Source organism: Sorex fumeus, unplaced genomic scaffold (genome assembly GCF_029834395.1).
Source record: "Sorex fumeus unplaced genomic scaffold, SorFum_2.1 ptg000018l, whole genome shotgun sequence".
Classification (NCBI taxonomy): Eukaryota; Metazoa; Chordata; class Mammalia; order Eulipotyphla; family Soricidae; genus Sorex; species Sorex fumeus.
Window position 1 is genome coordinate 17,797,209 of NW_026606075.1, and position 24,371 is coordinate 17,821,579.

A 24,371-nucleotide genomic window follows, 5' to 3' on the forward strand; every position below is an offset into this window, starting at 1 on the left:
AATTTGCTTCACATCACATTCATCAAAGGCAAACTATTTGGAAACTGAAACATCTCTGTCAGTTAAAATTTTAATGAATTAAGATGAAATAAGACAGTGTTAATTGGCAGTTGTTGCTGCAGGGGAGGTTTCTGGGCCTTGTAAGTGATAGCAATTCATCTCTCTATCAAGGTTAATTTGTTTGATGTAATTCTAAAGATATACCGAATATTTCCCAAAACTATTCATATTTATTTTGAGGATTGAAGACCAGATAAGTTCTGTTGTTGTTTCATTCAGATTCTCAATTCCATCTAAATTGAATTTAATTTAGTTAATAAAAGACTGATTTTTAAGCAGTATTTTGGTATTGTTGATGCTATATATTCATACATCATAATAGCAGCAATTAGATTTTGTTTTATTTAAAAGTGTTTAAAGCATTCTGCTAACCAATATTTTTTTTAACCACTAATCCTCTTCCTCTGCTTTTTCTCTTTTCCTTAGACATAAATGAATGTGAAGCTGAGCCTTGCAAAAATGGTGGAATATGTACAGACCTTGTTGCTAACTACTCCTGTGAGTGCCCAGGTGAATTCATGGGAAGAAATTGTCAATACAGTAAGTATTCATTTGTATGAATGTATATTTATATGACATATTTTATTTGTATAGTCTGTTTCTATTATAGATCTAAAATCAGTATAATGTGTTTCAAGAGTTCATCATTTGTTGAAATGGAACATTTCATATTTATCTTTATAATGCTAATAATGACCATCTTTCCTACAGGACAGTTCTCACTGAATGCAAAGCATGAATAAAAGTGCTCTAAAAGGAGGGCAAATGTAGTTCCTTAGAGAGCCCGGAGCAGCTCTCCCACAAATCCATTTTGAATATTGAGTATGTATAAAACTTACAGAAAAAAATTTCCAACACCAGAGTGGCTACTGTGTTTTACACAATAAATCCAAAACACTCTAACTAAGCAATCTCTAGCACAAACAAAAAATGTTGAGAGAAAAGAGGATCCTGACCTATGCATTAGTAAGAATTTTTTTTTTATTTTTACCTGAATTACTGTAACTGTCTAGTTACAAAACTGGTCATGATTGGTTTCAGTCATACAGTGTTCTGACATCCCTTCACCAGTGTACATTTCCCACCACTAATGTCTCCAGTTTCTCTTTCACCAAACCCCCTCCATTGATAAGAATTTTACACACTACTTTTTAATGCGTAAATTATTAAGATAGTTAGAGGATCAAAATTCAAGAAAATAATCTGCCTGACTGTTGATAAAGTCACAAAACACCCCTTCTTATCAAAAAAATACTAAATAGATAAATGTGGTGCGTGTAATGACATTATAATAAATAAAATGAGACTTCTGTGTTAATGGCAACAGTAAACGATTTGCTTTATTAATGTAGGTTCTTCTACAGAAACTTTAAGAGCTACTCATTTGATATATGTTACTACACTTGTGCATCATAACATTATGCAAATTCAGAAGGTAGATGTAGATGAGAATTGAAATACAGTAACTCTACATGTAAACTATGTGTTTTGCTTAACTTCTCAGTGACAGAAGTAGGACTAGGAATCAGATCTTGTGGTTACAAATTCAGCATATTTCTGCATATTCTAAATCAATATATTTTGGATAGAGACGAACAAAAATACATTGCACCTCTTCTCTTTTACAGATACTCTTTATTCCTTTTCTCTCTTTCTCTCTACTCTCTCATCCCCTGCAACTCTCTTTCCCTTTCTCTCTCTCATACACCACACACACACACACACACACACACACACTTCTTATCCATAGTAAACAGTTCTTCACCGCCTCTCTTTAATTTTTTTTCAAAATTCAATTATAAATAATACAGGTATAATTATTAACGAAGGTATTTAGGTTATGTACTAAAATGAGATGGACTCATTTCCTAGTCCAAAAAGCCTTCATCTTTTTTTAAAGCATAATATGAGACAAATACCCAAGGATAGTAGATACAAGGGCCAGAAAGACCTGTCCATGGTTAGAAGCCTGCTTCAAATACTTGGGGAGAAGGTTGTTGGGATAGAGAAGGGACCACTATGACAAAAAGTAGTTGGAAATGATCACTCTGGATAGGTACTGTCTTCTGAAAATAGGTCAAAGAACAAATATGATAATCTCTCAGTATTGTTCTTGCAAACACAAAAGGAGAGAAAGGGAACAGACAGACAGACAGACAGACAGACAGAGAATGGAGATGATGTCTGCCATAGAGATAGGCTTCATGGTGGCAGGGGGGTGCCATGAGGGAAACTGGGGACACTGGTGGTCTGAAATGTACACTGGAAGAGGGATGGGTGTGGGAAGATTGTAAAACTGAAAGCCCATTATGAATAGCCTTGTAACTGTGTATCTCATGGTGACTCAATAAAAAATTAAATAAATAAAATAGTAAAATTGAGGGTATTAAAGGAATGCCTTGAAACAACAGAGACATTTTTCAGTGCTTAAAAAATAATTGCTGCAGTCTGCAGAGACAGTACAGGAGTAAAGATTTGCCTGACATATAGCCAGGTTTGAATCTCAGCTCCACATGTGGTCCCCTTGGTCCCAACAAAGTGATTTCATAGTATAAAGCCTACAGAAAGCCCCAAGCACAGCTGTGTGGCCCAAACCTTCCTCCCTCACTACCCAAATTAGTAATTGTACAACACTGAGTATCAGTTGATGGAGGGAACTCTAACTATGGATGAATTGATGGAAAGGGCCAGGTGAAAAAACAGCTCACTATATGACCAAAAAAAAAAAAAACTAAAGAAAAAAATCTGTTCTAGGGCTGGGCTTAGACACATTGAAATCTCAGTGAGGTTAAACTTCTGAATAGTCAGCTTAATTCTTTGCAGAATGTTGGCTATATTAGTTGACTGTATATCTTTGTCTTGTATCGCATTCTTTTCTTAGATTTCTAGGGTTTGTGGATGGCTGCCTTCCAATCAACATTGGAAGCTGTGATAAAATGTAGTATCCTCAATGTTTCTATAAATGAACACATGGTTTTCATGAATAAGAACATAAAAAACTGAGTGGACAAGGAACATGCCTTGTACATGGCCCACTGGGTTTGTTCCCTAGCATCTCATATGGTTTCCCAAGACAGCCAGGAGCAATTTCTTTCTTTCTTCTTATTTTTTCCAATTTTTTATTAGTGAATCACAGTGAGGTACAGTTACAGACTTACAAACTTTCATGCTTGTGTTTCAGTCATACAATGCTCAAGTACCCATCCCTCCACCAGTGCCCATTCTCCACCACTGATGATCCCAGAATCCCTCCAACACCCACCCGAACCTGCCTCTGTGACAGGGCATTTCCTTTTGTTCTCTCTCTTCTTTTGGATGTTGTGGTTTGTGATAGAGATATTGAGTGGCCATTGTGTTCGATCTATAGTCTATTTTCAGCCCACCCGCTTGGGATGGGAGATGCCAGGAGCAATTTCTGAGTGCAGAGTCAGAAGTAACCCCTGAGTGCCATCATTGTGGCCCCAAAACAACAAAACAAAACAAAAAACAAAGAACAAATATATGATGCTAAATACTGTTTTAAATAGAAAAAAAAATCTGGTACCAGATTAAATGGCCTCAGGTAGTTCTGGAAATTCAGAAGCACTTCAAACAATGTCTGGATAACAGCCTGCCCAAGGCAGTGCTAAGGACTCATAAGAGGCCAGAGGGAAATAGGAGGATGAGAGTTCCCTGTCACTGTCAATTTCCTGTCACTGCCCTTCCATTGTTCATCCATTTGCTCGAGTGGGCCCAGTCTCTATTGCTAGACTTGTTGTTACTGTGTTTGGCATAGCGAATACACCACGGGTAGCTTGCCAGGCTCTGCCGTGCAGGCGAGATACGCTCAGTAGCTTGCCAAGCTCTTCGAGAGGGGCAGAGGAATTGAAACCGGATCGTTCGGGTCAGCTGCGTGGAAGGCGAATGCATTACCGCTATCTTATGAAAAGAAGCACTGTAGAGAGAGCATGTTATGAGAACTCTGCCTCGGCATGAGGATCATACTCAGGCACACAAGCCTTAACTTGGAATGAGACTAAGACGTGTCTTCTGCCGGTGTAGACATGCAGAGAGAGAAACCTAGAGACTTCTGATCTCAAACAAGATGAACACTGGACTCTTTAGTTTTATGGGCTCACAGGACCTGTTCACACCTCTGCCCATTTTCCCCCCTCTTTCCTGAATCGTTTAGAACTAAACTGTGGCTATTCTTTCCATTGTCTACCTAACCCAGCCTGGTTCACAATTGACACATTCTTCCTTCCTGCATCACATTTTCTTTTTTCCTTCAGGGTTCTGTTATGGTATAATTCTACTATTTGAATATGGTTATTGCATAGAATCCATCTTATTAATAGCTATTCCCCAACCTCCCTACATCCCAACTTGATATTCCCAAATAGATACTCATTGTCTTCTTTATTGGATTTTTGATCATTAATCACTAATACATAATCTGTTTACTTTTGTGCCTTATTTATTGCCTACTCCTCCAGTGAAATTATTGTTGCATGAGAGATAACGTTTACTTTTTCCTGCCCATATTATATCTTACTTTTCTCAGTATATGCAAGTACTTTTATTTTTCATTTGAATTTCAGTTTTTTAAGGTAGTATTCTAAGTTTATCTAGTATAATAAAATGTTGCCTACTATATGCATTTCATATTCAATAAATTATATTCTACATTAATTTGCAGTATTTTGATTTGATAAAATATTTTAGAGTTCTGCATTTCAACGGAGGCAAACAAATAGATTTAAGTATCAGATTAACAAGTACTATATTTGTTTTTTAGATCACTTCTGCATGTAAATTTTTTGAATATTTATCTTTAATCACTTCAGTTATTTATCATTCATTTCAAACAATTAGACACAAACAAATGCTATACTATGGCTAGCTACTATTACTAATGAGTTTTGATGATGCAGAAATGGGAATATTGAATGTAACATTTTTCATCATGTAGACCAATCTTTAAGGACATCAATTAATTATCAAAATCTTTACTTTTCTAAATTGGAGAGATACTTCAATGAATTGAAGTACATGTTTAGAAAGTAGGAAGCTGAGAATAATCTCTGGAACTGCATGATTCCCCTGAACACTTCTGGTAGGTGATCCCCTACCATTAGTCAATAATAACCCCTGATAACTGCCATATGAGCCCCACATATATCTGTGTATACATGTGTATACATATATAATATGTATACTCATGTATGTGTGTTCTTCTTAGATTTTAATATCTGATTTACACACATTTTATCAGAGTTATAAAGTAATTTATTATTATCATTACCTTTTATTTCAAGATATATGCACACCTGTATTCATTGCAGCACTTAGTGCAATAGGCAAGATAACAACCCAGATGTCTAATAACAGATTACTGTCATTGTCACTCTTCTCCTGTTGTTCATCAATTTGCTCGGACAGGTCCAATAACATCACCATTGTGAGACTTGTTGTTATTGTGTTTTGGCATATCATACATCACAGGTAGCTTGCCAGGCTTTGCCTTGGGGGCAAGATACTCTTGGTAGCTTGCTGGGCTCTCTGAGAGGGGTGGAGGAATCGAAACCATGTCAGCTTGTTCAGCTGCGTTCAAGGCAAACGTCCTAACACTGTGCTATTGCTCCAGCCCAATAACAGATTAATAGATAAATAAGTTGTACTGTCTATACATAGTGGAATAGTACACAGTTACAAGAGACAATGAAACCTTGAAGTTCAGTGCAACATAGATGGAACTGGAGGATATCAGGTAAACAAAATAGATCAGAAGATGAAAAATACTGTATGATCTTATTGATCTATAGAAGATAGAGTGACAAAGTAATATACAGTATTGAACAATGAAAACATCTTGACATTGGGTTACAAAACTCTGATTACTAAATCACAGGGAAAGTGAGGGGTAAGAATAAAAATGAGCAGTCAGTAAAAGTGAGGGGGGACTAGAGGTGACATAAGGACAATTGTGGAGGTTCCTGGTCATTTGGCAGTTGTGAGATATGATCACTTTATACATCAAGTATCATAGATGTTAAGACTTTTATAACCATATTACCCAAACTAGAATTTAAAAAAAAATATAAGCAAAAATTTTTGGATAACAATAAATGCTATAAGGGCATTCATTTTATTTAAATGTGAGCAAATTGTATGTGATTAAATAGATATTATCTTAAAATATGATAATTTTATGGTATATGACTTTAATATATATATACTAGGAAACTTTATAAAGAATATATTTTTACTGTACCTTATCTATTAGAACATGATGCTCAATTATGTGGTAATCATTTCTTATTCTATGAATCAATACAAATTTCTATACCTATTTAATGTCAATCTATTTCACCTTTAAATTCTACCTATACATATTTTTTCTGATTTAAGTAACTTTTGTTTAGAGTTTCAGACATGGCTAATAGATCTTATTTACTGTCAGATCTCAGTAATATTTTACTTTCAGATTTTTTTATTACATCTTATCTCAATGTTTGATTGGGTTTTATGTTAATTGAAGTTACTTTTAACATTTGAAAAGATTTTAGAAGTCCATCGTATTTATGGGGCTATTGCAGCATTCCTTCTCATTTAAGACCCAATATGTGTTTCCTTGTTGTTTTAAATGATCAAGTGTTCAGACAGCCACCTTATAAGCAACTTGGAAAGAAAATGATGAATTGAATGAGAAGCCTAGCCTCATAAAAACAGATACACTGTACATATATATTGGAGAGAACATGATGTTTAAACTAAAGTAAGTGCAATGGAAGATGATAGCACTCTGTTAACTAATCTAGAAATAAGTAGAATTGTTTTCATTTATTGGGCTCTGTGGTCCATAAGAGTCTTATACATTTCTCTCCTGAGTATTTAAATGTGACTTGATAAAATTTCAGAAATGGCATTCAAATTTATTTCTATTGCTGACTCTATGTCTGGAAACTGAGATAGTTACCAAGGGAACTCTTATAATGCAACATCCCAAAACTGTGATGCCAAAATGTATTAAGACTTGGATGATTTCAGATCATTTTATTTAAATGAAAATGAAGATCTTCAATTGAAAATATGGATATGTTTTCGAATTTTAAAAATTGCTATGGTTTTTAAATGTTGAAATATAACCTAGATAATTCTATATTCCTTTGAAGAATTCTTATGAAATTTTAAGGACAAACGATGATAGTATATGTATGATCTTACATTATAAAGTATCATTTCTTTAGATGCTTTTACTTAAGAGCTATAACAGCCTTCATTAAAAATAATTTAGTGTTTACAGTTATTCTAACATTTAATATATTCTCTCTATGTGCATATCTAAACTTTCTTTTGCTGTGAGTGGATGCTGCCAGGTCTAACTGTATATATGTAGGGGTCTGCAGTAAATCTTCTATAATATGATAAAATATAATAGAATTATAAAAATAATAAATAATAAGATGATGTGTAATTTTATTTTACTTTATTTTTTAGTAAGTAGAAAAGTTTTGTGTGGGGAGGAACATAGTATAGGACTAAGTTCAATGGTGCATAATTTTCTAAGATAAAAAATAATGGTTTTTTTGAAAGGAAAATACGTAAATAGTTAAAATATCATGTTCTACTCAAATATATCTTACTATTTTATTCCCAGCTAATTGTCAGATGATTATGATCATTTCAGTGTAGACTTCTCATGTACCATGGGTCTAGCTTTATCGTGAGAATTTTAAACATCAATTGATTTTGTTCTCTCAGAAGTTGATCCTATTTACTATTGACTTTATTTTAACAGAGTCGACTGATCTACAGAATCATGCTGTACTTTACTTAGGTTAACAGTGTAGGTCAACTGCAGAGCCTGGCCTTTATCCCAGGCATTGCAGTTGCAGAGCTGACACGCCTTCCAAGGAATAATTGGTCTTGCCCCATATGGCATGTAAGGAACACTGCTTATTTTACTTTTCACCTTAAAACGCTTGTAGTTGAGGAAACTACAGGCAAAAAAAAAACCTCTAGGTTTTGTTTTAAAATATAACAGTGCTTTATTTATTGATTTTTGGATGACAGTGGTGATGTTCATGGCTACTTATAGCTATTCTCAGGGAGTCATTCCTGCTGGTGCTATGGAGATCTTGTGGCCTGGAATGAAATTTGGGCTTCCACCATGCCTTCAGCCCCTTAAGTCATCTCGCCAGCCTTAGAACTGGGGCTTAAAATTCTTATTTTCTTATTTGTTCTGTAGGTCTGAACAAATTACTCTCCCCTTCTGAAGTTTAATTCACCTATTAACCTATATATGGAACTCACAAGATAATTGGGATTATACTGGCATATAGTCAATTAAAATTAACAGTATATATAATATACCTAGTAAAATATACTTAGGTGAAAATATTATGTAACAGCGATTAAATAAGCACAAGAATCTTTGATTTATTAGAAAAGTCAATACCAGTATACTTCATCTTTTATTTGCCATAATTTTGTACAACTAAGTATTTTATTATATACTTAAAAAACTCACATGGTTTTAGTAACTGTATTTACAATTTACATCAGAATATACTCTATTAGCTTAAATTCTAGGGTTTAGAAGTAAATAAATTTAGATATTCTATGTCACTAATATAAAGTAAAAGTAAGTAAAGGCCCTCCCGTTGATCGTCGATTTGCTCGAGCGGGCCCAGTAACGTCTCCATTGGAGACTTTGTTGTTACTGGGGAGCGATAGCACAGTGGGTAGGGCGTTCGCCTTACAAGCGGCCAACATGGCCGACCTGAGTTCGATGTCACTAATATAATTTTAATAAATGTAAATTCAGCTATTACAAGAAGTGGGACTTGCCTTGCTTTTGGAAATAATTTCTAACACCTTTTGAAACACAAACATAGCATTATTTCATTTATGTTTTTATTTTTATAATTACTATAAACCAGAACTAACATTGATCAAAGATTTTTAGCAAGTAGTGAATAGAATCACAGTGAAATAAATCATTTCAACATTTTTCTCACCCTTAATAAGATGATCAAAAGGTATACATTTATAATTCATAACATGAGAAATTTCTAAATTTCTACTCTCATATCCATATATGACATAGGTTCTAAAGTACATTAAAAGTACATTTTGCAATAAAAGTTTTTAAAATTAGAGATATAAGAAAGTGAAATGAGAACCAATGTGTAACAAATACATAAAGAAAATCAAGTCAATTTACTCTTAAGATATAGTGAACATGTTGTGTCATGTAATCAAGTAACCTAGCTGCAAGTATTTATTGAATTTTTTAACTATATATGAAATTTTTAGAATATACATGAATAAATTAGCCCAATTTCATCAGACGGTAGTTATCTCTACAACTCAGGAACAATGGTAATTAAAACAATTTTTCACTCATATGTAGTTTAAAATAGTATTAATGGAATGATGGAATAGCGGTAGGGCATTTACCTTGCACGCAGCCAACATGGCCGACCCGAGTTCGATTCCTCCGCCCCTCTCGGAGAGCCTGACAAGCTACCGAGAGTATCTCGCCCACACAGCAGAGCCTGGCAAGCTACCCCTGATGTATTCGATATGCCAAAAACAGTAACAACAAAGTCTCCAATGGAGACGTTACTGGGCCCGCTCGAGCAAATCGACGATCAACGGGAGGGCCTTTACCTTTACCTTTACCTTAATTAGAAATATAATAAATGTTGTAAATGGGAAGAAGAGGGCACTATGCTAGGAGAGTGTTTTCTTGAGGGGTTTAAGGAAGTGAAAATTCGAGAATATAGTAACTAGGTTCTGAATAAAATAGTAAAGAATGCTGGAGATGAGAATTTAATATAAAGGGCTACATACTCAAGCACAAATAGACCTCTTATCCTTAAGAATCTAAATATTAAGGGATGATTTCTGATTGCTGTGTAATCATTATATGGTGAAGTGTTTGAAATGATTACTTACCTTTTGGGCCTTGCAAAGTCAGTAGTAAACAATATTTGCCAATTTAAAAACCACTGAAAGGTCCAGAGAAATGTCTCACCTGTTGGAATTTAAGGCTTTGCATGAAGGAGACCCAGGTTTAATCTCTGGCACTACCTGTTTCTCTGAGCACTGCCATATGTAATTCCCCAGCAAAGAGGTTGAGGAACCCCAAAGCATGGCCACATGTGACCCCCAAACCAAAAGAACACTTAATATAATTTTGTGTAGTTAATGTAATTATAGGAGTCTTCTGTCCCCGTGCCTGGCAGTTCTCATTGGCACCCCTTGGAGGAGGGCGGATTGAGTTTCCCTCTCCGAGAGCCCCAACAGCTGAAGACCTCCGGGACCCAAAGCTATGCTGAGACTACTCTCCCTCCACACGCTTGGACGAGAAACCGGCAGAGGAACCCAGGTTTGCGGGACCCGGGGCTGAGATCTCCAAGCCTGCCTGGTTCAGGACTGGGCCTCCTCTACCCAGCTCTCTCACCTTCCAGTTGCTAGACAGTTACACCCACCAACTACCGTGTAACCCCATCATTGGCCAGGATCCAGAGGCTTTAAAACTAAGCTCCAGGAAGCTTATTCTTATTCTCTATTTCTCACCTCTTATTCTCTAGTTCTCACTCTCAGAGAACCCAGCAGGCTACTGAGAGTATCATACTCACCTGCATGCCTGACTAGGAACACCTGTAAAGGTGATTAGAGGCTGCCCCCAAAGTTTCCATTCCTCTCAGAGAGCCTGGCAAGCTACCGAGAGTATCCCGCCTGCACGGCAGAGCCTGACAAGCTTACTGTGGAGTACTCCATATGTCAAAAACAGTAACAATGAATGGTCCTCATTCCCCTGATCCTGAAGGATCCCCCAATATGTCATCGGGCTACACTAGCACGTGACAGGGACAAATGAAGACGTTACTGTGCCCACTCGAGTGAATCAATGAACAACGGGGTGATAGCGATAGTGATGGTGATAATGTAATTTTAGAAGACAAACGCAGACTGAAACTATTATAAAAATAGAAAGAAATCAATAAAAGGAAGAAAATGAATAATTCATTCTTTGGGCCTGAGTAATTGTGTGGGAGGTAAGCCTCTTGAAGTGAAAGCTGTGTTGGCTGCCACTGTGCTTGATCCTCGGGCACCACATGTGAGCTCCTAAGCACCTTGGGGGGGTCACTCCTGAGTGCAGGACCAGGATTTAGTCCTGAGTATCACTGGATGTGGCCAAAACCACTCCCCCTCCCTCCTGAGTCAGTAACTAGTGTTCAATTTATATTACAGATAAAATATCTGCTCTCTGATATTTAGCGGTTGGGCGTTTGCCTTGCCTGTGGCCGGCTCACCCAAGCCTGGTTCAATTCCTTTGCCCCTCCCAGAGAGCCCAGCAAGCTACCGAAAGTATCTCATCCGCACGGCATAGCCTGGCAAGCTACCCGTAGCATATTCGATATGCCAAACACAGTAATGACAAGTCTCACAATGGAGACGTTACTGGGCCCACTCGAGCAAATCGATGAACAACAGGAGGACCGTGCTGCGGTGCTACTCCGACATTTGAAATAAAATGTTTTTGCATTGCTTAATATACAGTTAAGATTACTTTCCCTAAAATACATGAAATAGGATGGTCAGAGAAAAGGGTCACAGTGGTGAAGCACATATCTAGAATATCTGAGTTTGATCTCTGAATCTTCATGACATGCGAAACAGCAGCACAGCCCTGACTGTAATCATGGTGTCCCCAGCTCTGTTTACCATTTGTCACTTCTGGCCCACTCTTCCTCACCATCTGGGGATGCTCCCAATTTTAAAACATATGTTAAGTAGGAATATCTCTAGAAGTCCAATAGGTCAGAAGGAGAATAATTTATCTTCTGTAAACATAAGGAAGAAAAACAACTATGCATGATGAAAATTTTATAATTGTTTATATTCAGGATTGTTTGATACAAAGAATGTTTCTAATATTTATAATTTGCCCTTAAATATAAGTTCTAAGTGGGATGACCATAACACTGGAATAGAAAACAGCTTAACTTGAATCCTCACATTCTTTTTTAAAGACGACACTATAGCACTGTCCTCACATTGTTCATTGATTTGCTCGAACGGGCACTAGTAACATCTCCATTGTGAGACTTGTTGTTACTGTGCTTGCCATATTAAATACGTCACGCGTAACTTGCGAGGCTTTGCAGTGTGGGTGAGATACTCTTAGTAGCTTTCTGGGCTCTCTGAGAGGGGTGGAGGAATTGAACCCGGTCAGTCGGGTCGGCTGTGTGCAAGGCAAACACCCTACCTGCTGTGCTATTGCTCCAGCCCAAAAATAATTAAAAAAAAACAAAACTACAAAATATTGTGTCAAGTATATTAATAACACTCAAGGAAAAAAATGATTGCAATATTACTGCAGGAAGTCTTTGCAGTAATAAACACATAGAATAGACACAGTGACAAAATTAAATTAGACTGTCTAAATCTGATCCAGAAGTTCCATCTTCAGTCGGATGCCTCTGGGCATATTTTTTAAAATGTTGCCCAACAGTTTTATACAGACATATTACACTCTGAAAGTTTACCTTCTGTGCCTTAAAGTGATAATATGAAAAAACTACAGAAAAAAATCTGTGAAATGTTCTTACAGACTGTGTAGAACTTGCTGAATATCTCTAACAAAACTGAATCAGATTTCATTATCCGATGGCAAGTGTTTGATTATAAAATAATCACTGAAGCAACCAAAAAGATCTTAATTTTCAAATTATGTCAAAATTTCCATTATTAGCTAAACTGCTTATATTCAAGATTGAATTTACTCTTGCATTAACTCTATTGTCTAAAACTAACTCTATTTCAAAGACAAAGAGGCAGGTATAGAGTCAGAAAATGATAACTGGATTTAGTCCACATGAAATTCAGATCTATAGTGTATGATTGAAAAAAATGTGTTTTTTCTCAGACTGAAAATATCAGCTATCACCCTTTTTTAAATTTGTTTGTTTATTTTTTATTTTATTGAATCACTGTGACATAGTTACAAGCTTTTATGTTTAGGTTACAATCACACAATAATCAAACACCCATCACTCTACCAGTGCACATTCCACACCACCAATACTCCCGGTATACCCCCCCTTTCTCACCCTCCCCCTGCCTCCATGGCAGACATGATTCCCCATAATCTCTGTCTACTTTTGGGCATTATGGTTTGCAATACAGACCCTGAGAAGTTATCATGTTTGATCCTTTATCCACTTTCTGCACACATCTCCTATCCCGACCGATTCCTCCAGCCATCGTTTTCTTAGTGATTCCTTCTCTATTCCAGCTACCTTCTCCCCTTTGCTCATGAGGCAGGCTTACAGATATGGAGCAATCTATCTGTCCTGTAATATCTACTATCCTTAGGTGTCAGCCTCATGTTATGTTGTTTTATACTCCACAAATGAGTGCAGTCCTTCTATGTCTGTCCCTCTCTTTCTGACTCATTTCACTTAGCATGATACTCTCCATGTCTATCCATTTATAAACAAAATTCATGACTTCATCTCTCCTGACAGCTGCATAGTATCCCATTGTTTATACGTACCAAAGTTTCTTTAACCAGTCATCTGTTCTAGGGCACTTGGGTTGTTTCCAGATTTTGGCGATTGTATCACCCTATCTTAATACTTTTCAAAGAAAGGGCTTGGGAAATCCCTAGAAATATGTCACTTAATCACTTAATCACTTAATACCCGTTATTCATCGATTTATTCGAGCGGGTGCCAGTAACGTCTCCATTCATCCCGGTTGCGTGCTAGTGTAGCCCAATGGTATCTGTTCGTTCTAGGAACATGCAGAGCCTCAAACCGATTATTTAGGGTCTTGACGAAGAAGTCTGACCATCTTATAGGTGAGCGTCCACGTGATCTTTTGATGTCTCGTGGAATCCAATCAGTAATGGTTCTAGTCCAGCGGTTGTCTGTAAACCTCATTACGTGTCCAGCCCATCTGATTTTTGATGTCTTGGCAAATGAGACAGCGTCCCTGATTCTTGAGCGTTGACGAAGATCAGAACTCCGGATTCTATCTCTCATTTGAGTGAATCGTGATATTCCAAGCATAGTTCTTTCGATTCCTCTTTGAGAGATCTGAATAGCGTTCTCATCCTGTTTTCGTAGGGTCCAGGTCTCTGAGGCATATGTTAATGCAGGAAGAATAGTGGAATCAAAGAGATGTGCTCGTAGCTGGAGGTTCTTTGTCCTTTTAGTTATTTCTTCAATGCTCTTGAAGGCATTCCAAGCCGCTCTCTTCCTCCTGCGCAACTCAGGTGCCAGGTCATTCATCATGTTGATTTCTCGACCTAGGTATATATAACTGTTGCATTCGGAGATGGTGGTTCCGTTGAGAGCGAATGGAGTGTCAGGAACGAGGCTGTTTCTCATAAACATTGTCTTCGTAAGATTCAGCTGTAGTCCGACCTTTCCACATTCACGGTCAAAGTCGTTCAGCATTTGTGCCGCTTGGCTGATGTTTGGTGTTATTAGAACGATGTCATCAGCAAAGCAGAGGTGGTGTAGTTGCCGACCATCTATCTTCACTCCCATTCCTTCCCATTTCAGTCGTCGCATGATGTTCTCGAGAGTGGCACTGAAGAGTTTTGGTGAAATGGTATCACCCTGCCGAACCCCTCTCTTGATATGGATGATTACTTCTATGTACAACATAGAAATATGCAAAAATTTGGGGGGGAGGGAATGCTTAGGTTCCATTATGAGAGTGAAGAAAAAAATGACTCATAATCTAGAAAGTACAATCACAAAGCAATTATTTCTGATTTTATTATATCCACTGAACAATAGAAATAAATACTTTTTTCAAATAAAAGAACACAGATAATTCCTGGTCTATCACCACTAATAGTTTTCCAAATGACATAATTTCTTGCAATTCCAAAGGCTTCAATCATTTCAGTAAATGTATATTGGCATCAACGGAACTATGTGGGATGATACCACCAGGAGCTGGCACGGCTTTAAGCTATAGTTTTCAGTCAAATCTGCTTACTTGGAAGCAGTGATTTACTGTAGCACCAAAGACAAAGAACCACATACATATATAAACTCAAATCTCTAAAACCAATAGGAATACCACGGCCTTATTTCTGATAGAAACTAATTGAAATTGTAGATACAACTGATACATCCTTGTAAGGTCACATAACTGGTTTATAAAACGCAGATGATATTTTAAGGAAGAACTCTAAATTAAAAACTGGATTCAGAGATCCTATGAGAATTGTGGAATAGTACATTTAATTCTGTCACTAAAAGAGAAAATAAAACAGTAAAGAGAAATAGTACTAAAGAGAACTTAAGACAGACAGAGAAATTATATCTTCACATCATAAAATGAAAGAAAGCAAAGATATAAAGAATAAAAAAGAGGGAGAATATTTTCAAAGGAGTAACTGTTGGAAAATGGTAACTAATGTTATCACTTTTTAATTTAGAGACTCAAACCATTAATGGCCTTTAATAATTGTAGTGGCTAGTGTAAGAGAATGCCAGGTTACAATATTCCAGATTGAACAGGTATGAGTAAGAAATAATGGTTCCAGCCTGCTTCTCCCCAGTTATGGGACACTCTACTTTGAGTATATCTTAACCCCAAAGAGGCATTAAAGTGGTGAAGGACTTAAAAATAAATTTCATAATAGTTACCTTAATAGCTTTATTGGGTCAGTAATACACATTCGTTTTAGAGCTCCAAGGGGAATGAACACATAAAGTATCTAACTTAAAAATAAATTGAACTTGAGGAATATAGTTCTATAAAAAGAAGTGGAACTAAAGTCTTTAAATCCAGTACTAAAATTCAAGAAATACAGGAGCTAGAACAAAAATAAACTATACTAACAAGAAAAAAATGGGTAAGCTGTAGTTATATAAGAAATTCTATAAATACTCAGCACTATTATCTAAGTACAAAACATCCAGAAATTGAAACTGCAGCTCTTAGCTGAAAGAATTCAAGGATATTTGTGGTGGTTTGCACAGAATGAAATTCACCTAATATTTTTTCCAGTATATTTGGGTAGACAGAATTTTTTAAGCATCCATAAATGACTGTTTTATAACTATGTCCTCTTATCCACCTGGTTTAATTTAAGCATACCATTTCCTTTGTATTAGAATTATTCTTAGGTTTTGTCATTATTATCAATTTTCCATTCAACAGAACAGGAGAATTTTCCAATAGGGATTAATACAAGAATAGTGGCCATTTTGCCTATTAAATCCTTTATGCAGAGTTTATAGAGTATAGGATCAATACAGGATGAACAGATAAAATTTAAGATGTTTGTGTCCTATGATGATGAAATACAGTACACATTTACCTCAAATAACAGGGTACATTTATGACTTTAATTACAGATGTAAACCATTAAATCTATGGTATTAGCATTACTAAGGATTTTATCATTAACTAAAATCAGATAAGATATTTTCTTATCATAATATACTGTTTGATGTACCTGAACATATTTAAATTTCTTACTAATAAAAAATAATAGACTTAGCATCTCTGCTATTTAGTATATTAATAAACATCTATTCACATTACATTAATATTTTGATATTTTTCTGTGGCTAGGTATTTCACTTTATTCACTAAAAAGTTTGTGTGTTTGCATGTTTTTTTTTTTTTAAAAATTAAGGATAGTACTCACTGGGTAGGTAATTTAGAATAGTTTTGTATAACTTCTGAGCTGGAGAACAGAACAGCATATAGGGCACTTGCCTTGCTTTGCACAGCACTGTTACAAGTTTGATGCTTAGTATTCCTTCTGGTTCACTACAAAGTATTATTGTAGTAAAGACTTCTAGATTTCATCACGTTGATAATAGGTTCCATAGCATACAAAAGGTTCAGAGCCATGAGGTAATCTATTAATCAGTTTCAAAAGGTATTGTCCCCTGTTTAATCTGGATGAAGCTTTAGGAAATAAAAAGAGATTAGTGAGCCATTTTCATTGAATGTTATTCTCTTTTCTGCTTCTTTGGTATTAGTTCCTTGTATATTTTAAATAGCAGAAGCTGATACCTTTAAACAACAATTTTGAAACTGTTTTTTTCTAACAGGCCTGAGTTTTTATTGAACAGGTACCTGCATGTTACATTGTAACAGTGCTGTGCAAGGCTAACTAAGTGCCCTACTTGTGCTATCTTAACCCCAGAATTGGGAAGCATGTGATTTTTAAAAAAGATAATGTATCTTAAATTATCCTAAATTATCTACTCCATGGATACTATCCTCATTTTTAAAAAGAAAAAAGCACGCAAACATGTAAACTGAAGAACATCTTAATTTTCCAGAAGTTCCTGTCTGAAGTTGTGCCCAGTCTTTTTCTAAAAATTTTAAATTGTTTTAATACCAGTTATTAACTTGTAAATGACAATTTGCCTGTTTTTTTTCAAAATCACAGATTCTCATTTCATAAAAAAATACAAATATGTTAACTGAGTTATATTTTCAGTTGTTCAAATCAGTTTCAAAGTGTAAGGATGTGGTCAGTAAGCGTACATTTGGTCTTTTCTTGAATTTATTTCTTAATGTTAGGCTCTAACTGTACCTACAGATATATTAAATAGTGTAGACTTTCCAGGGGCAGAGAGATAGTATAGCAAGGAAGGCGCTTGCTTTGCACTCAGCCTCACCCAGCACTCCAAAGCCCCACAAGGTATGATCCCTGAGGACAGAGGTTGGAGTGAGGCCTGAAAAGTGCTGCGTGTGTCTCCCAAATATATATACATATATATACACACATACATATGTGTGCATATATGAATATTTATAAATATATACATATATATTAGACTTCCCAGACTATATCATTGAAGAGAGTAAGAGTTAGGTTTTATACAGATCTATGGGTAAAATAACCTAGTTGGAATGGCTATTCTTAGATAGTTTTCAAAATATGCAACATATGGTTATTGATATTAAGACATTTGAAATATGACTCTGATATACTTTTTCAGAAATGCCTTTTCCAACATTTTTGAATATAAGAAAAGCAAATCAATTCCGTTTCACTCATTAAGAGAACAATCTAAAAATTATTTCTGAACTAATATTCCAGAGAAGGCATATATACTCCTTGCACCTCTGTCTTTCTCATAGCCATTTCATTCCTGTTTATGAAAACTCAGAAGAGGTTATGAAAACTCAGAGAAGTTTCCATGAAATTTTATAGAAGTTTGGTTTCTCCCTATATTTTTACGTGGATTCTTTGCTTGAATGGTCATTTCAATTTATTTCAATCATTTCAATTTATTTCAATATAATTCTTCAATTATAACAATATATTTACTTGAAGTGACTCCTTTTAATGAATAATAAGTAGTGCAATGAATTATACAGGAAAAGGTTACTTGTACAATGACAGTCAGCTTGTAATTGTACCCAAGATGAAAAACAAGTCCTTTGCTGTTAGACTATTCTTCTTAGCATAGCAAAATATCAGTCTTTTATACGCATTTTAACCTTTTTAGTTGTCAGGTGAATTTTCTTATAGGCGCTTAGGGTGAGTTCTTTCATTAAGCAGAACATGACAGTCCCCTTAGAGCACTTCATTGTATTCTTGCATGCTTCCTATAGCCCTAAAAAGTATAACTTTTTAAAAATCTGCTTAAGTTAATGAATTGCGAGGGAAAACTTGCGAAGTTATCCATAAAATGAATAAGCCAGTATAACACACACACACACACACACACACACAAACACACACACACACAAACACACACACACACACACACTTTTTTTTGACCTGGTAATAAACTCTATTTTCTTTCTTCTATGATCAGAAAAATGAATCCCGATTACTGTTTAACTGTACCAATTATAGATTTGTCTAATTTCAGTTCATTTGTTCTAGCAATAACTAGAAACTTAAGAATTGTGGGGGAAATCTAAAACGACTATCCTTAAGAGAAAAATAAACTAATCATTTATTTTATTTCCACAATTAAAAAATATATGACTTTGATTTATACATAATAATATTCCTGAGATTATGATGCATCTTATAAACATGGCTGCATTAGTAACATACATGTTCATGGCTCACTATGGTAGGATCATTATCTCACTGTAGTATACTAAATTAGCAATAGCTCAACAACAGTGGGGAAAATAAAATAATATGCTGTTCAAAAAAATGTTCTGCACCGGACAGTGTTCCTAGGTTGAGCCATACAAGTAATGATTTTGATTTTGTGGGGGACTTCCTAGAAGTGCTCAAGAAGACCTGGTGCCACTCACAGCCATATTCAAACCAGCTATTCAGACTTTAGAGGTCACTGTATGGGCCCAGTGATGCAGTTTAGTACTGTGTGTCCCCACAGTACTGAGAATCACCAACATCACCTCCACAGCATTGGGGCACCATCAAAGCTACGCTCATGTGTTGGAAGGTCATGCCCTTGAAATGTCTCAGGCCCTTGGAACTGTTTTCCTGGTTTCAAGCGATATTTTGGGGGAGGTGATTTGCACCCCACCCATCACTGCTCAGGACTATGCTCAGGGATCACTCCTGGAAGTGCACAGGGGACTAACCATATTTGATGCTAGGAATTGAACCAATGCTGACTTCATACAAGGCACTGCCTTAATTACTGTACTCTATCTGGTCCCCAAGTAATATTTGTATTATAAAATAAATTTTTGCTCGAGTGGGCCCAGTAACATCTCCATTGGAGACTTTGTTGTTACTGTGTTTGGCATATCGAATACTCTCGGTAGCTTGCCAGGCTCTCCGAGAGGGGCGGAGGAATCGAACTCGGGTCGGCCATGTTGGCCGCTTGTAAGGCGAACGCCCTACCTAAGTTGATTAATACTAAAGTAAGCACTGCATAATTCAAATTACTCAAATTATAATTACATGTTATTTCTTTGCCATCATTTATGTCAGGTCTTATCTGTAGTAGTGAGTGTATATTCCCACAAATTAGCCAACTCAGATTTAGACTTTTAGATGTGTAGAATAATTCATTGCCAAATAGACAATTACATAGCAATTTACACATATGCACACATGTGTGCATGTACAAATGTGCATATTCCTTTAATTAGAAAGTAGTTCAATTATCTTTTTTTTCTAGACACAATTACACATTAAATTGGTCCTAGTATATCTCTCTGCCACTTAGCAGCAGGTAATAGGATCTGATAGCCACTTGGAAAGTTGTTGACATTTCACTTGTTTTGAATGACCCTTCAGAATTTCTTAAACTTATTTTTTCTGATTAAAGAAGTAATATGTATCTTAAGAGTACTTAGGAGATAGAAAAGTAATGTATTTATCTTTTTACTTTGGTAATTAAACTCAGATGAAATTTACCATGTGGAGCTTGCTATCAGGTGCCATTCTTATAGCTTTGTTTATTTTGGGATTATTCTTCTAGATTATGTCTTTTTTGAGTGTATCTAATACTTTTACAGTCCTAAATTTTTCAAGAACAAACATTTTCTTGTACTATATTTTTGTCATAAAATTCCTGTAAAAATCAATACCTGTATCTAAAATAGCCATACAGAGTAATCTGAATTTAGAAAAATCCTAAGCATATTGGCTGCTAAAATTTATTTTAGTTTAATTCTTAATTAAAAAAAGTATATGTGTGTATTTGAGGGAGGGGGTAGAATTCATCTATTAGATGAACATAAAATTGGGAAGAAGATTATCATTTATTTAAATTTAGTGTATGAATGATCCCAGATATATTTAATTAAAATTTAATTTGAAAAAATATTAGAAAGCACTGTAGGGTTGGTCTTATGCTTTTTAAGAGCTTACAGTACAAGTTACAAGAAAGACTATTTTACATTCGAGTCACAGTTTCTCTGCTCCCAAGAATATAATAGTACATAGAGTTTTTGAAATTCTAGGAGCTGGCTAGCCAAGTAAATTGCCTACTAGACTGCTTTTATTATTGAATGAAATGACTTTTTTATAATTCTACCTTAACCAGAGAGTATTGATAGAAGATAGAACCTGAAAAATCATGTTTTATTTAATAATTCATGTTATTAATTAGTCATGCTTACAAGAAATGGAAGTTAAAGCTGAATTTTAAAACGAACACAAGGTGTGTGGTGTAAATATAATCGGCCGATTTATTTTCCTTATGTTTACTCTTTCCTCTGTTAGTGCAGATAATGAATCTTGGATCTGCATTAACGTGAATATGATAGAAAAGAGAAATAAACTTGGAGAATCAAAGTTTATGTGCACATGAATGTTTAATTGGTGTTTGGTTATTTGTTCTGGGAATCATTGTGCATCTAAAACACAAAGCTAGTGGAAATTAAAATTGACATCTACACAAATAACGCTGTGGTATTACACAAACCTCAAAATAAAGAATTTTGGAAATGATACATAAACTTTTACCTTTGTGTCTGAAATAGACTAATATCAGACACAGATGTTAATTATATGACTCATTTTTTTCATTTCATTTCATCATCCTGTTAATCGTCGATTGCCTCGAGCAGGCCCCAGTAACATCTCTTTCATCCTAGCCCTGAGATTATATTCACGGCTCTTTAGGAGAATGAGACCCATCATTGTTACTGGTATTTGGCATATTTGGTAGGCCACGGGGAGTTTGCCAGACTCTGCCCTGTGGGCAGGCTACATTTGATAGCCTGCAAGTTTGTCCAAAGTAGGAATGAGATAATAAGATCTCGCGCGGCCGCGCGGTTCCGGGATCTGGATTTTATAGTCTCTGAGTCTTGGCCGCTGATGGGATTACACGGCGCCAGGGGGCCAGGTGGTGGGTGTGACCCCCGCCTACTGGAATTTGGAGGATCTGGGTGGAAGATGCTCGACTCCAATTCGAGTAGGCTTGGAGGTCTCGGCCCCGGAACCCACGTGGCTTTGTCCCTCTGCCAGTACCTTCATGTGTGCGGAGAGTGGTCTCAGCATGGTGGTGGCTGGTCCTGGAGGTCTTCAAGATCTGACTCAAGATCTGGAAATTTAAAATAGTTGCTTCTGCAGTTTATTCTGAGAATTTTGTTAAACTGAGAAGAGTGCTCAGTGTCATAAGTGACAATGTGTGAAGATATATTGTCTTCTTAGTGAAAATGTTAAAGCACTTCCTATAGTATAGAAAGAAGATAGCCATCAAGAGGAAAAGTAAATAAATAAAGCTTTAGAAATCATGGAGGTAGGCAGTTCACCCACAGTAATTTTCTATGGGTCCCTAGTAATCAAACACTGCTAACTTTAAACTAGCTTCTATTAGGCTCTTTTCTGCTTTCTAATCATGTTCACCTTAAAAGATTGAGATATGATATGTGTCACATCTGCCTTGCACACAAACAAAAATGGGTCAACAAATATCTATTAAATGTTGCATGGATAACAGTCTATTTGAACCTTCAGCCCACAAATCATGACAGTAACAATAGTGAAAAGTACAAACTGAGTTAGTTTATTATTTTGCATCTTTGTAGACATGGTGACCAAGTATTAACTTGTTATTTATCATTGCTTCTTCATTGCTTCTAAGTCATGAGACTTCACATATAGATGCAGCAAAGAGAATGTCCCAATATATCATATATCCTTTCACAATATTCATCATTATCCTTTTGTTATAGATATGTTTGAGACCAAATACTGGTCCTGTGATTGTAGAAGATGTGCTTAACCTCTCTGAGTTGCCTCGATTAAAATAGTTAATAGAGCACTAGAGAGGTAGTATAGGGGTCAGGTCTATGTGAGACATGTGATCGATCCAGAAAACCATAAGTCTGCTGAGCATCCCAGAGTGTAGCCCTGGATATCACAGAACCGCATGTTGTGTGATCCTGGAGGCCAAGAGTGCCTGCTGGCCCTGGACACTGCAGGGTATAAGCAGTACCGTGTCCATGGACTCTAGCACTTAACTGCTGATTCAGTTGGTGATGCTTTGCTGGGTATTGAAACCCCCCAAAATGCATAAAAATCTCCTCCCTCTCCCCTCAACTAAAGATAATCAAATGAAATTAGAAGTGAAAACACTATTCATGATTTTGTTTGGGGACTGTAACACCTTACATTTTTCTTCACAATAAGTGCAAGCTTCATTTTTATGTGTAAGAAATGTCAGTGAGAGAAAAGTAGGAACTAAAGCAGGGAATAGGTATAGAGCATTCCTCTAGTGATAATTAGAGTGTTCAACTATTTTTTTTATTTAAGCTGCTGAAGAGAGTAATATTGAGAGATATAAAAGGTGAAGTAAGCTTGCAGAAATAGTGGTTAAAATTCCACCACTGTTTGTGTTGCCAGACAGGGAATCACTGTAAAGAGGAATTTGTCACTGAAGATGAGCCTCTGTTGAATTAGTACAATATGTTTTTGCAGACCTATAACTATCAGGCACTATGGAAAGTGTAAGGAGTTTAGCATTTTCCAGACAGGACACAGATGAAACATCCCCGTTCAGGAAAAATTATCTATCCAGTGTAAAAATGGATTTAAAAATTCCTAAATGCACAAAAGTATAATTATATGCAAAGTGTTATCTGTGATACAAGTATGCTCAGAGGCTTTTTAGATTCCAGAATTGGCTCAATTAATTGGGCTTGAGGTAAGGATGATACAAGGAAAACTATGACAGGGACATATATTGCAAACAATTTTTTTATATTTGTATATGCTGCAAATGAAATTCAGACTGTAACTAATTTAATGCATCCAAAGTGATGACTGTGTTAAGAAATATAGACACACTGGAAAGTGTATCCAATTGGAGGATTGGGTGGTGAGATTTTCAAAAGCTATGTTTTGAGTTCAGTATAAAGACAACTGAGTTAAACAGGAAGCAAGGGTCAGTGATGTATATCCTGTGGAATGATCCTATGGCTGAATTAGAAAAGGACAAATGAGATTTACTTAAGTACAAATGCAGCCACATGGGCTACTAATATAACCCCAATACCTTTGTTCAACTTGATTTCAAAATATCGGGTTTTTGTTTTTGTGTTTTCCAAACATAATGTTCTAAAACACTTACCAGTGATACTGAATTCTCCCTTTCTGCCATCATCATGTCAGTGGTATGAAAGAAAGTTGGAAGGGTGAGAAATGATTCTCATGGTTACATCAGATCACCTCATTTCTTTCACTATGTGGGAGCTTTTTAGTTATGCTGAGTCCCATTTGTTTATTTCTGCTTTTGTTTTACTGTTGGAGATCATATTGTTGAAGACTACACTGATGGCAAGATCTTGGAGCATTCTGCTTATTTTTCTCAACATACAATTCATAAAATATTTCCTTTTTTAGAAAGAAATTCAGTATCAAGGTC

The 24,371-nt window shown here is 35.9% G+C and overlaps 1 protein-coding gene across 2 annotated transcripts in view; it reads left to right on the forward strand.

Annotated features, from left to right (window-relative positions):
- Window positions 1–24,371, forward strand: part of EDIL3 (EGF like repeats and discoidin domains 3) — a 489,148-nt gene that overhangs the window by 275,537 nt on the left and 189,240 nt on the right. For both annotated transcript variants that reach the window (XM_056112534.1, XM_056112535.1), the window contains exon 5: window positions 487–600. In XM_056112534.1, coding sequence (XP_055968509.1) covers window positions 487–600 — 114 coding nt within the window. The remainder of the gene's footprint in view (window positions 1–486; window positions 601–24,371) is intronic.